The sequence below is a fragment of the Dysidea avara genome, chromosome 2 (assembly GCF_963678975.1).
Source record: "Dysidea avara chromosome 2, odDysAvar1.4, whole genome shotgun sequence".
NCBI classification, from domain to species: Eukaryota; Metazoa; Porifera; class Demospongiae; order Dictyoceratida; family Dysideidae; genus Dysidea; species Dysidea avara.
In genome coordinates this window covers 30,569,186-30,584,148 of record NC_089273.1, presented here as the reverse complement: position 1 = coordinate 30,584,148, position 14,963 = coordinate 30,569,186, and the positions used below count along the sequence as shown (strand labels likewise).

The window sequence follows — 14,963 nt, the reverse complement described above, 5'->3', positions numbered from 1 at the left end:
CATACAGTCCAAAGTTCAGGTTCTCCTGAATCTCCATCATCATACAGTATCTTGTACAGTACAAAGTCCACACTGCATGCCTGAATTGTAACTACGTCGGTTGTTTTTATGAGCATAAGTTGCTATAAATTGCAGTACGTTTAATTATTGCACTATGCATGCAATTAGCTGACAAGCATTCAATCAGTCATGGGGAACTCCCACGGCAAGTCCCAGTATTAGTATAAACAAAGTAAACAATAATGAGGACAGCTTGTATCCAACACAACACAGTGATGTCAGCAGGCAACTATATTACGGGTAAGCTATGGCTGTTTTATAAATAAGAACTTTATGATCGTTACAGTGAGATATTGAAAAGAAAAACAAAAAAAACATTTATCTATTGCTAGTTATTTAGCTTATAGATAATCTCCCCAGTATTGTAGTTCACTTTCATCACACTTTGTAGAAAGTAGTTAATTCTACAATGCCTTCACTGCATGATCTGAAATGTAAAAGACAACAATACGTGACTATATTAAAACAAGGAAAATGCTAACCAGAGCTAGGTGTATTGATCTGAAGCCATGAGAAGTTGCCTCAACTGATGTAGAGTCCTAACACCATGACACTTGTCCCAGTATACTGTCACCGGCTACGCATGTAGCTATAGCTGCCCCTCCAGATGAACTTCTCAGTCTTCCTACAGGATGGAGAAGGTAATATCAGTACAAAATTATACTACAATATAACTTAAGCCATGAGAAGTTGCCTCAACTGATGTAGAGTCCTAACACCATGACACTTGTCCCAGTATACTGTCACCGGCTACGCATGTAGCTATAGCTGCCCCCAGATGAACTTCTCAGTCTTCCTACAGAATGGAGAAGATAATATCAGTACAAAATTATACTACAATATAACTTAGAACAGCTAGTGGCTACGTAGGGACAAAATTTATGCACTGTAATACTTACTGTAGCTAGGCATTGAACTAAAATATAGTACAAAGTGTAACTGTGTAGTATGGCTACTTCTGTACTGAAGTAATATTGTAAAAAGTTTCCTACTACGACTTAGTACAGCTACGGCTACATTAACTTTATTTTTAAGTGTAATGTAAGTACCTCCTTTTGGCCACTAATTAGTTCAAAGACATCAAACAAAACGAAACACCAGGCCAACAAAGGAAGTCACAACACAAGGGTAATACGGCACCACTCAAATGCAACGTCACGCCGCGAGAGTGCGAGCGATTAAAAAAATTGCTAATTCAGGGGTATGTCACCCATTTTATTTATGTTCATACATAGGACTTATTGTGGTCAGAGCCAGAGTGATAATCTATTGCAACTACTGCTGTTTACATGCTCACGCATTATTTTAAAGAAGTTGTTTCAGAAGTCCTGGCTGCACTCAAACCCCGTCTTCAATCACCACTGTATTGTAGGATCAATTGTTGTACTACACCAGCCTGCCAATTTCTAGTTTACTTCCCACTCACCACTCACTCAATAATATGTGAGTGCCCTGCGAGTGTGAGACAAATATAAAATACTCGCAAGATTTAGCTGGAGAGCATAATAGCACTCATCACTCACAATCGTCTTTTGAGTGTTGAGTACAAGCATATGGCACGCAAGTGATGAGTGGCATGCAAGTACAATGTTGTACAATGTTTAATTGTGTGGCATGCAAGTACAATGTTGTGTTTGAGCGATACTGTTCTGTAGATGGTACAGGTTTTACTATTGAATTTGTCACTTTCTACATAACTATGTACTGATTACTACACGTTCTTGCTAATCAACAATCATTTAAGCAATTTCATGTAGTTCTTTTATGGTGCCAAATATAGTGCAGACATATAATTATGGTAGTTACATACGTACAAATTAATAATATGTGCACACTAAGTGTCCACACCTTAGTGCACACTAAGGTGTGGACCAGCAAAAAGTTGCTACAGCTTCAGATTTTGCAATAATTTACAGAGGATTTCGGAGGATAATGAGGGCAAAAGCATCAAGCATTCTATTGCAAAACCTTCCCTAAGCAGGATAATTCACCATGTAACAAGTATGTTATGTACTTTTTATTTGTCAAATGGTTTACAACTGAATTATAACACTGGCAGCAGCCTTTGATCTGTACCATACTACAAATTAAATTAATGCATGAATGGTTCAAATGATCACCAGTATGTTTAATGCACAGAAAATATTTCGTAGTTGATAACTGGTCATCACATGGTTGGCAATGCAGTAGAGCTCGAGAAGCCTGTCCTGTTCTGTTATCACCATAGCTGCCACTGCAATGAACGGTACTAAGGACTTTGTTATCTAGCTAGATAAAAATAATCAGGCAAAGCTATTTGGATTGAATAGGCATACAACGAAGAGCAGTCTATCATGGAATCAAGACACACGATGGTATGTCGTGCGGCCCAAGAAGCCGCCGCGCCACAACGTGGGTATATTAACAGGAAGAAAGAAAACATCATTTTCATACTTGTATCTTGGTGATCCCTTATCCGATTGGAACCAAATTGCTACAGAGTTGCCCACAAGCCAGGGGAGTCTACATACCAAATTTGAAGGAAATCACTAGTCTCGCATAGCCAGACCCTTTTCTTTCTTTTGTGTGGGGGCGGGAAAGAAAAGGGTCTGGTGAACATAGTATAGCTTCGTCGTTGGGCTATCCCGAGATTGTGGGGATTCTACTGCGCAGCTTCTGGATTGTTGATTGGTACGAATGACACGTGATTTGTTAATATTTGCGTCATTTGCATCCTGTTACCATAGCTACTACTGAAATATCTATGGTAATAGGATGCAAATGCAGCAGATCACGTCATTTGTACCAAACAACAATCCGGAAGCTGTGCAGTAGAATCCCACAATCTCGAGATAGCCCAACGACCATATCAAGAAGTTTGCGGAAATTTGCTACGTTTTTGCTCCAGCCTCACCGATTTGTTCACTATAAAGTGGATAAATTCTATTGTACAGACACTTTATACTCACGTATCTTTTCACTCCAAATACGTATTTCAGATTCGCAAGTAGCATGAGAAAGAGCAACTCATGGTGAACAGAATGATACTAAATGAAGCTCGGTACACAAAAAACCTGCTCGTCATTTTGACAATACAGGAACACAATTGGTTTCAATACATTTCCTATGGGGCATTTTCACTATTCTTATAGATTCGATCATATCTCGTGACATGTTTGGATTTTTCAGGATTCGCTGCTAGATTCTGGTAGCCTATTCTTGAGCGTTTCTAACAAGCCGTAGTGAGCACTTCCAGCGTAAAGTATATCTCGTCAAAACGATGCTAAAGTCGGAGGTAAAATATGCGGGCAATTCGGAGCGAGATTAAAGCTGTGTTTTGGCACGGAGTTCGTCTAGTTAGGTTTGACAAGCAACGCACGGCCAATCTTTAACTATAAATAACTTCCCACACTTAATCCAGTGCTTTAAAACTATTTTATTAATGAAACACTGTATGTGTGCAAAAGTTCTAGTACACCAATACATCTGTCATGAACTGGCACTATGGAAGAATAGCCAATCTTTGACGCTCAGTGCAGTAGAGATGTCCCAAAACCTATAAAATGAAAAATCAGCAACAGTAAAGCCTTTAATAAATGAAATATAGCAAGTTGAATCAATTACAGCTGCTTAATTGCTTTGATCTTGATTGGACAAATCACCTAATTAGTCATGTCAGCTGGCCTGATAGTTCCGTTTTTGAGCAAAACTTCTTCATATGAATGCTATACTATGTTCACCAGACCCTTTTCTTTCCCCGCCCCCACACAAAAGAAAGAAAAGGGCCTGGCTATGCGAGACTAGGAAATCACTCAAGCCATTTTCGAGATATGAGCTGCTAAAGTTTCGATTTTTTTTTCTTCGTTTGTTTTTTTCTTGTTCTTCTTCGTGTTTTCGCACACTTGCAAAAATTGCTATAAAATACGAAAACGTACTCCGATTGCCTTGAAATTTGGCACACGGAAAGGGAGTCCAAAGGCAAATTCTAGCATCAAATTTGGTGCACATCCGATGAATGGTTCGGGAGTTATGACTGATTATTCATATAAAACAAGATCAATTTGTTGTCACGCCTACAGGGTAAACCGCTTCATGGAATGAGTTGAAAATTGCTAAGTAGATGGGATAACCGTCGTAGAAGTGCCTTTTGGTGGTTTGAAAGGAATCGAGATAAAGACCATGAAGATATGACACAAAACCCAACCTGTGTCACAATTACGCGATCGATTTTTATGAATAAAAAAGTATTAGTTTTTACGCCTACTAGGCAAACTGCTTAGAGTAATGAGCTGAAAATCGGTGTATAGCTGGAATGATCTTCATAGAAAGTCCTTGCAGTAGTACAGAAGAATCAGATTACAAACCACTGAGTTATGATTCGAAAGCCAACTCCTTGTGGCAAATGCGAGACCGAGATACTCTAATAGAACAGTCACCCTAATAGAGCATTCGGCTAATTTATCTACTCCATTATAGAATTCTATTGCATTACAAGTTATTCTGTAGGAAGTTCAGCTGCAAAAAGTTAATCTTATAGACAGTTTAACAAGAAGCAAGTCACCCTATAGAGAGTTCAGCTACAAATATATTGTTGTAGTGATTCAGAACATTACAAGTCGTACTGAAGAGAGTTCAGCTATAAACAAGTCATGCACCCTATAGAGAGTTCAGCTACAAACAATTTACTCTGTAGAAGTTCTGCTACGAACAAGTCTTCATTCAGAGAGTTTAACAACCATGTAAAGACTTCAGCTAGACTAACAAGTTACTCTGTAGAGAGATCAGCCAGAAATAAGAGAGAGCTCAGCTAGAAAATGTCACCTTGTAGAGAGTTCAGCTACAAACAAATCACACTGTAGAGAGATCAGATAGAAGAAGCCACCTTTTAGAGGGTTCAGCTATGAAGTGATCACCCTAGAGAGAGTTCAGCTAGATAAAAATCACCCTGTAGAGAGTTCAGCTACAAAGAAACCATCCTGTGGAGAGATCAGCTAGAAAGAAGTCACCTAGAGCGACATCACCTACAAAGAAACCATCCTGTAGAGAGTTCAGCTACAAACAAATCATCCTGCAGAGAGTTTGGCTACAAAAAATCACCCTGTAGAGTATTGAGCTACAAACAAATCACCTTGTAGAGTATACAGCTAGACACGAGTCACCCAGTAGAGAGATCAGCTACAAGAAGTTACATTGAAGAGAGATCGAAATTATCCTGTAGAAAGTTCAGCTACAAACAAATCACCCTGTAGAGATATCAGGTAGATACAAGTTACCTTATAGGGATCAGCTACAAACAAATCACCCTGTAGAAATATGTGTTGGAAACAAATCACCATGTAGAGGGTTCAGCTAGAAACAAGTCACTCTGAAAAGAGCTCAGCTACAAACAATGGGAGTTTCAGCTACAGTTCAGTTATGTATAAGAAGTTACCTTATTACCTACAGTATGACTATCTTTTATTGTTAAATATACAAATATTTTTAACGAGACAAAAAACTGTACACAAAATTTCTTCCTTTGTTCCACAATTCCTGCAGAAAAAAAAAAAAAACAAGTTAGAAGGAAGCCCTAAAGCCGGCCATAGGCTAGCTTTGGGGCATACAAATAAAAAAGAAGTGAAATATAATCCAAAACAGCCGAGCTGGAAAAAAAGAGCGCGGCCCTCAAAAAGGCTATAGTGAAAAAAGATATGAAATCCAAGGTGGCGGCCTAGAAATGGCTGTGATGGTAGGTTAATGCAAAAATTTTAATTACAGGTGAATTTGTTGCCAGAGGAGGCAGCACAAATTCACCTAAATTGTTGTAATTTAAAATTTTTGCATAAACCTACCATCACAGCCATTTCTAGGCCGCCACCTTGGATTTCACATCTTTTTTTCACTATAGCCTTTTTGAGGGCCGCACTCTTCTTTTACAACTTGGCTGTTTTGGATTAGATTGCTTTATTACAGATGACTTGTGAGTAGAGCTCTTCAGTGGCATAGCCAAACCTGGGCAAGCGAGGGTATCGGCCCAGGCATCACACTTCTTTGCCCCACCATCAGTTACCTAGGGTAATTAAAGACATAGGCTGGATTTAGCTACCGATAAAGTTTCTGAACTATTCGCTGCATAGTTCAAATGGTATGGAGTACTTGTTCAGTCAGCAATTCTCTTCTCTTTGTTTCAACTTTCTAGGCTAACAACTGTGGTGGCAGAGCATAGTTATCACATGATAGAGCACTCAAAGCGCCTCGTGCTTTAATTCAGTAGTCTTCCTAGTCTGACATTAAGATGCATGCAAATGTATGTATTATAATAGAAGGCCAATAGCTAGCTAGGCGTTCACTTCAATTAGCATTATATTAGTCATGTATACTGTAGTGTAGTATTATGATGCATAACACATTTTTAAAATGCTATATCAATGGTCTTATGAAGATTGGCATGTGTATGTGTGTTACATGGGAAATGGCTTACCCACCCATTGCCCAGGCATGGTAAAAAGTCTGGCTACACCACTGGAGCTCTTGCAAGTGAAATCTACTTGCAATTCTGCGAGATGTATTGTACGTACGACTTTACTCACTAAATACTTGTGACTCAGGAATACGGTGCAAACAAGTGCAATGTTGTGTTTGAGTGGTACTGTATGTAGATCACGTAAGAAAAAAATGCATTTATTTTATGTATATGTGTATAGGTAATAGTTGAAGCACTGTCGTGAGAACTATAATGAAAAAATATAGCATGGACAAATATAGCATGGAGCATGCCAAGTGCTACGTTTAGTCTCAAGACCACTCTTTTAGTGCTATGTTGTTCTTATAGCACAAGCAAGATGGTGGTCTAACTGGTTTAAATGATTCCAAGTTTGAGCTGGAGCTCAAGGCAAAACTATTAAAGGCTCCCCAAGTAGCCTTCATTAAAACAATAACTTCACTCTGGATATGGAATACTTTGAATACCCTCTAGAGTGCTTTTTTGCTCTGGCTCTTCTTCTGCAATTAATTGTCCTTGTCACCTTCATTTAGGGTTGGGTGCCATGTAACTAATCGTTTTCTGCCCACACATAGTGCTATAACTACTGTAAGTGTACTCCAGTTAAAAACTACAAATATTATGAGCTCTTAATGCAATGCACATAATTATTGTAATTTTGCATATGTATTACTATTACTTTTATATACAGTTAAAAGTGACATCAGATGATGGTGAGAGTTCGACATTGGCTTCCTCTGAAGGTAATTACTAATGTATTATATGAAAATTTGTATGGACAGTAACCTTGAAAATGCAGACAAGTATGCAAATTGTTATATGTACTTATAACAAAACTGGATCAGGAAAGCAAATGATATATTTGTATTTATTTGTTAAGACTTTACAACAAAAGTACTGAAGGTCTGTAGGACACCAGGTCCTACAGCCTATTTAAAGTTGTTACAGAAAGTATGTCTGAAAAGGTGGAGAAAGGAGAGAAAAAATCCATCACTGGACTTGGGCAGCCTCAAACTTGCAGCCATCCAATTAACACTCAAACTCTTGCAGGAGTCTGCTGGGCAGTCAGGATGTCTTCTCCTGTTACTTTCAAGTATATGTATCTGTAGGAACCTTACAGAGTGACTTTATTATCTCAAAGTTCCCCAAGTGGAACCAAGTTTTTGGTCATTTGTGACCGGATTTTACATAACAAGGCTTCCACACACACAAAATCAAACTTACGATTTTACCAGAAATGGATTGCTGGTCTAATACACTATCATATTTCACACTGTACTTCCTTCAGCACTGACAAGTCTGGTTTCTGTAGCAGCTTTCTTCCGACCCTGTCGAAGCCACGAGTGTGAGATTGGCACCATTAAATGGCCATGGCTTTGTGATAATGGTGTGTAATGAGCTGGGACTTCACAGAGAGCTCGCCAATAGTGTTCTCAGTCAATTTGGAGTAATTTGAGGGCCATGGAGGGCCATGGAGACCCCAAACTTGGCCTCTGGATTCCAATCGTCTTCTTACTTCATTTTATACCCGTATATTAAGACCACCGTCCACCCCCACCCTATTACTACTGCCTGTGACATTATTACCCGCTCGAATAAAGCTGCTCAAAACAGGGCATATTTTGGGTATCAGAAATGTATACACCCACTCAGTGATAGCTAGTGAATAGATGAACAATTGGTGCAAATTTTGTTTGCACAGCTGTAGGCACTGGGAAGTTATTACACAATGATTCCTTAAAATCGCCATATCTCCTAACAAAGCTTTGTGCGTCGAAGCCTTGTTTTGTCAAATTCAGTCACATTTATTCAATCACTACTGTAATCTTTTAATGAAGTTTGATTCTACAGTAACATCAAGAGTTGAGGATGTAATGATAATTATTTTAGATTTAAAAATGAAGTAGAGATCCAAGCAATAAAAGCTGGTGAAACAAGAGATGCTAGTTCTGTAGGAGAATGTCTACATTGGAATGTTATATCAATTAGTTGGTCAATGTTAAAGTAGAGATTTCCCACAGCGTTAAGTTGTAATAGGACTCTTGTTTCACTCCCACTTCATTTTAAATCAATACTGTAATTTTCAAACATGCTTTGTGTAATAAGCTCTTTTTGTTATAGAGCATATTTACCTATGGTACAGCTCAGCTCCAAGGTAACATTTTCCTACATCTAAGATACATTTCCTCACATCTCACCCATGTTTTCCACGTGTCTTACGCATTTCCTCGCGTTTCCATGTATCTCACGCATCCATATAAAATGATGTTATAGCCACATAGAGTCCACGTGAGTGTTGCAATTCAAGTTTAGCCACAGCACACATGCGAGATGACGCATTTCGCCCATGTCTCGCCTGCAGTTTGTCCTTGTTTCACCCTGCATTTTGCTCGCATTTCTGATGTGTTTTGATCACACTTTACATGTGCAAGAATGTTACCTTGGAGCTGAGCTGTACCGTACTGTTTGATATGTTGTATACATGCAGCTGTTCTATTACAAACATGGCTGTTGTATAAAAGTGACTGCTCTATTAGAATATCACAAGTGAGCCTGAGACATTTGTCCTGCACAATATTTAAGGGGTGTGGTCTTATCATGCTTCTTTCTCACCATTCTACCGATAGGAAGCGTGGTCAGTATAATAGATTTCTATTTCTATAGGTCACATTGCATTAATGGTGACATTATATCTTAGTTTAATATAGTTTGAATCCACTTTTGTTGCATTGGCATATTGCAATTCATTTTACTTTGCTGAAAACAAAGTGAAATGGCCACTCTAGTTTTCAGCTGGTAATTGATAGTGGGTGCATGTTCAGACAAGTAGGTTAAATCTGTATCTCTTTTGTTAGCAATTGTTTAGATTGTCCGAAAGAAAGTCACTTTATTGATTCTATTGTTATTATAGGAGAAGGTCACTCCGATGATAAACCAGATATTGAAAAATTAATGAACACTGTCTCTTTGATACAAAATCATTGGTATGTAATTGGTACCAGACTAAAATTGTCGGAAGGTATTTTAAAAGAAATTTGGAAGGATGCCACCAGAGCTGATGTATGTCCCAAGGAAACATTTTGTTGTTGTAAAATGTTACTTCATTGGTTTAAAACTGGAAAGAATTTAACTGTTAAAAACTTTTTAGAAGCAGTACAACTTGCTCCACTTGGGCTAGACAAAAAGATTCCATTGATTAAAAGTTTGCTAGTTGATGAAACTACTGATAAATCAGTTTACAGTTCTTCCTTAAGTGGACTTGATGAAACTGAGAAAATATATGCAGTGATGATCGCTGAAGTCACAGGAATAATTAGCAAATCTGACACACCTTTAGACAAATTTAAACTGGTACTTCATCACAGCAAGAATGTACATACTAATAGAAGAAAAATTGACAAAGAAGTATATGAAAATGCTTCTAGTTTTTCTACTTTAATAGACTCATTACAAAATTATGGTCATATCACTCACACAGAACTTTCTTGGCTAAAGTATTTGGTTCATGATGTAGCTAAAAGCAGTGAGGCATTAAATGTAATCAAGCGGTATGAAGAAATAAACATAGCTCACAAAATACACTGGCAAAGTATGTCTAAAACTGAAGGTATACAGGGAACATTCTTAATAGCTAAAACTAGTAAGGATCCATCAATGCTTAAGGGCAATGATTTGAGCCAAGCTAAATCTGCAGCAGTAAAGTTAGTAGGTCTCGATGAAACCGATACTGTATTAGACTCAGCCGGTGTTGGATCAGTAATTATTTATTGGAAGGTGTACAATGGCTTCACAGTAGCCCTACCTGGCTCCATAACGCCTTCTTTGAAGCAGATGTGTGATAAAGCTGACATCACTCATATTGGAATGATGGTTAATCACACTATCACTTTGATGGATATCCGTCAAATAAAAATTGAAATTGGTAAGCACCTTTCAGTGTTTTGTAAATTGTCAACATTTAATATTGTAATGTAATTTAACAGTGTTATACTCTATTTCACTGCTCATATATGTAATAGCTAAGTTTTGTTGTTGAAATTGCTAACTGTTCTGTCTAATATATCTATCTCTGTTTAGGCAACAAAGATTTGCAGGTAGCCACTAATATTTTATGCAAAAAATATGTGAATAACAGATACATTGCAACCGATTTACCTTTCCAACCTACACACTTCAGTCCACTAACTATTGTATGCCATGAGAGACAGTTTGCAGTGAATGCTTCAAGCAGAAAGAGTGCAGACATTCGTACCAGAACTATTAAAGCCATAAATGATCTCTTTACTCCGTTTGAAAATTTTGCAATTTTTCCATATTCCATTCTTATTGAAGGAAGTTCGGGAATAGGAAAAACTACATTCACCAAAGAAATAGCTGCACAATGGGCTGAGCGCAATGTACTCAACAACACTAAACTACTATTATTATTGCCTATGTGTGACCCTCAAGTGTGTGATATTATGGATATTCCTACGCTTGTGAATTATTTCTTTGAAGACAAACCACTTGCTAATAGGTTAAGTGAATGGCTTGTTGCAACTGATGGTATGTATCTTACAATTATTCTAGATGGGTGCGATGAAGTCAGTAAAGAGTTACAAACTGATTTTGTAGATAAAGTAATTCACCGGAGAATGCTCACAATGTCTTGTCTGTTATTAACATCTGTTCCAGTTGCTTTATCACATCTCCATGGCATTGTGGACTGCAGAGCAGAAATATTAGGCTTTTCAGAAGAGGATCAGAAAGACTTCATGCAGCATGTTTTACTGGGTCACAAAGCTAAAGTTACTCAAATTGGAACATTTGTAAAATCTAATCCAACTATCACTGCATTATGTTATATTCCACTTAACATTACCATGCTGCTTTGCATATTTAAATATAGTGAGCTATTGCCAATTACGCAAACTGAGTTGTATGAAAGATCTTTGGTTATCATCATCACTTCTTTTTTAAAAACAGACAATCAAACCTCCAAATTGGATGAACTACCTTATCCTTACAGTCAAATTGTAAAGGAATTGTCAGTGTTGGCATATAACTCTTTAAAGAAGAAACAGAGAGTCTTTACACTTGGAGAGATTAAAGCGGCATGCCCTAAAATTGTTTTAGTTGAATGGTATAAACTTGGCTTGTTGATGCCAGTGCATCATTTAAATCTGGAGAGTGACAGCAATGATCATCCAATTAGTTTTGTTCACTTTGTTCTTCAGGAATATATGGCAGCCCGCTATATTGCCTCATTGTCACCTGTTATGCAGCTACAGCTGCTTAAAGGAACTTTTTGGGAGAATTGTTATTTTAACACTTGGCTTTTGTATATTTGCATGACCAATGGTAGTAGTTTTGCATTTAAGCGTTTTTTATCTGGAATTCATGCAAAGGCAACCAGAATGTTGTATGGAAGACCAACAGTATCAAGTAAAATTCTATCTCAAAAAGACAGACGTCTTTATGTGTTACGTTGTCTGTCTGAGGCTGATGGAAAAACATTGCTGGCTGTCAAGAGAATTCTTCAGGAGAACTTAATCGACCTTAGTAATCAATACATTCTGCCTAACTATGTACAAACCCTGGCCATTATGTTGTCGAAATCCCCTACACAAGAGTGGAATATGCTTAACTTATCAAACTGTAACATTGATAGCAGGAGCTGCGATTTGTTTTGTAAGATATTTCTTTCTCAAAGTGACGCACTGAGAATTAAAACAGTTGACTTCTCTGGCAATCAATTTTACTGGGAGTCACTCCATAATATGTGTGATGTTGTAAGATCATGGCACGTTGAAGAATTGGTCATTTCCATTGATGCTTTATATGATAGTCCAATAATTAATGTTATCAATACTTTTACAAATAAGTTAAAACAATCCTTTCAAGCTAATTTCTACCCAGCATCAAATATCACAGATGGAAAGTTGCTGGTCATTTACTTAGTAGGACAGGATAAAGTGATTGCTGCCTATGTAAACCAACATGTAATTAAATGCAGCCAGTTTGCAGATTGCAAGCTAAATAATAACCTGATTAACTCTCTGACTGATTTTATAAGGAGGATCAATGATGCAAAAGTTACTAATATTGATTTCATTATTAATATTCACAATGTTGCTACCATTGGTAAATTATCCATGCTTTCTGCTAACATTAAGAGGATAAAATTAAGCGGTTACAACATGCATGCAAAAGGTGCTTACTTACTGAAATTTCCTTCAGCAATTGAATGCCACACTGCTTTGTGCCATGAGCAAGTAGCAGATTACATAGCTGCTGTTCTTCACAGAAATGGGTCTCACAAACCATATCTGCAGATGCTTCCTATGACATACATACCAGCAACTAGAAAGTTTTTGAACCAGTTTTCAGACCTAAAAAAGTTTGATCTTACAAATAACAATATTACCACTGAAACAGCACATGATATAGCTGCACTTTTATCTCAGAATTCTGAACTACAGGAGTTTTGTATAGGTGGAAATAATATACTAACAACAGGGGCCATAAAGATTGCCAGAGCCCTACAGCATGCTAACAACATTAGGAAATTTGGAATGGAAAGAAATAGTATTGGATTTGAAGCAGCAAATGATATTGCAGCTGTTTTGTTTCATAACACTAAATTGCAAGTGCTAGGGTTGAGTGATAACAATTTGCAAACACAAGGTGCTATTATTATAGCCAAGGCATTACAAAATACTACAACTCTCACAAAGTTTGGTATTAGAAATAACAGCATTAGTTGTGATGCAGCAGAAAGCATAGCTTCTGTTTTATTCCGTAACATTCAAGTAAGAGAAGTATACTTAGGCAGAAATAATTTCCAAGCAGTTGGTGTCATGAAGATTGCTAGAGCTCTGCAAGGTACTACAAGTTTGACAGAGTTTGATATGGAATATACTAATATTGGAAATGCAGCTCGGTATGTTTCTTCAGTTTTATTTTGCAACACTGAAGTAAAAGTAGTTTGCTTAGATGGGAATAACCTACAAGCAGAAGGTGCCATCAAAATAGCAAAAGGTTTACGAAAAGCTACAAAACTAATTAAACTGAGCATGTCAAATAACAATATCAGTAAAAATGCAGCTAAGGCTGTTGCAATTGTTTTATCTTGTAACACTAATTTGCAAGAATTGTATCTTGGTCGAAACAATTTGTGTTCAGTAGGTGCTATTGAGATAGCAAATGCTTTACAGAATACTGCCACTCTGATAAAGTTAGGCCTAGAGGATAATAATATCAATGCCAATGCAGCTGATTATATTGCAGGTATTTTAACTCGTAATACTAAATTGCAAGTGCTACGGCTGAGTGGAAATCAATTGCAGGCAATAGGTGCTGTAAAGATTGCTAACGGTCTGCACAACACAAAGTTTTTGACTGTGTTTGGAATTAGAAATAACAATATTACTAATGAAGCAGTTGAAGATATTGCATCGGTTCTATCTCGTAATACTGGGCTGCAAGAGGTATATCTCAGTGGAAATTATATACGAGCAACAGGATTGATCACAGTTGCTAAGTCATTGCAAAGAGTAACAACACTCAGAATGTTGGGAATTTCAAACATCAAAGACAGTTATAAAGCAGCAGCTGATATTGCAGCTATTTTATCACATAATACTAAACTGGAAGGGTTATTTTTAAAAGGAAGTAATCTGCAAACAGTAGGTGCCATAACAATATTGACTGAATTACAGAAGATAACAACTCTAATAGAGTTAGATCTCTCAAACAACAACATTGGTGATAAAGGTGCCAGTTATATAGCAACAGTCCTATCCCATAACAACAGACTGCAAATACTTGGTCTTCGTGGCAACAAATTTCATTTAGAAAGTATTAAAATTATTGCCGAGGTTTTACAGTCCTTAACATCTCTATTACACTTGAGCCTTTCTAAGAACTATGTTACCGAAGAAGCCGCTGATGATATTGCAATTGTTGTATCTAATAATACTAAACTGCAAGGGTTATATCTTGGTGAAAATAATATACAAACAGTAGGTGCAATAAAAGTTTCCAAAGGTTTGCAAAAAATAACAACCTTGAAAAGACTTAATATGGAAAACAACAATATTACTGATCTGGCAGCAGACGATATTGCATTTGCTTTACATAGCAACAGCAAACTGACAGAGCTGTACCTAAATAAAAATAATTTTACAGAAATAGGCATTAGAAAGATTGAAAATGCATTGCAAAGTAATGACACTGTTACAAACTTAAAAATCTCAATGGAAAGTAAACGATAATACTACTTCTTTCATTGAACCATTATTGACAAATAATTATGAAACATAACAATTAATTTTGGCTATATTCTTTATATTTCACATTATTGTTATACTGTTACTGTAGAAGTTAGCCAATAGATGTAAACATTTACATAACTGTAGCTATACACATGTTTTTCTATTAACTGCAATGCTGTATCAAGAAT

At 37.0% G+C, this 14,963-nt stretch overlaps 1 protein-coding gene across 1 annotated transcript in view; it reads left to right on the top strand.

Annotated features, from left to right (window-relative positions):
* The window catches only part of LOC136247053 (uncharacterized), a 45,862-nt gene extending 30,899 nt beyond the window's left edge, over window positions 1–14,963 (top strand). Inside the window, exons 6-8 of the mRNA XM_066038652.1 lie at window positions 7,212–7,263; window positions 9,432–10,442; window positions 10,598–14,963. Coding sequence (XP_065894724.1) covers window positions 7,212–7,263; window positions 9,432–10,442; window positions 10,598–14,775 — 5,241 coding nt within the window. The 3' untranslated portion in view covers window positions 14,776–14,963. The remainder of the gene's footprint in view (window positions 1–7,211; window positions 7,264–9,431; window positions 10,443–10,597) is intronic.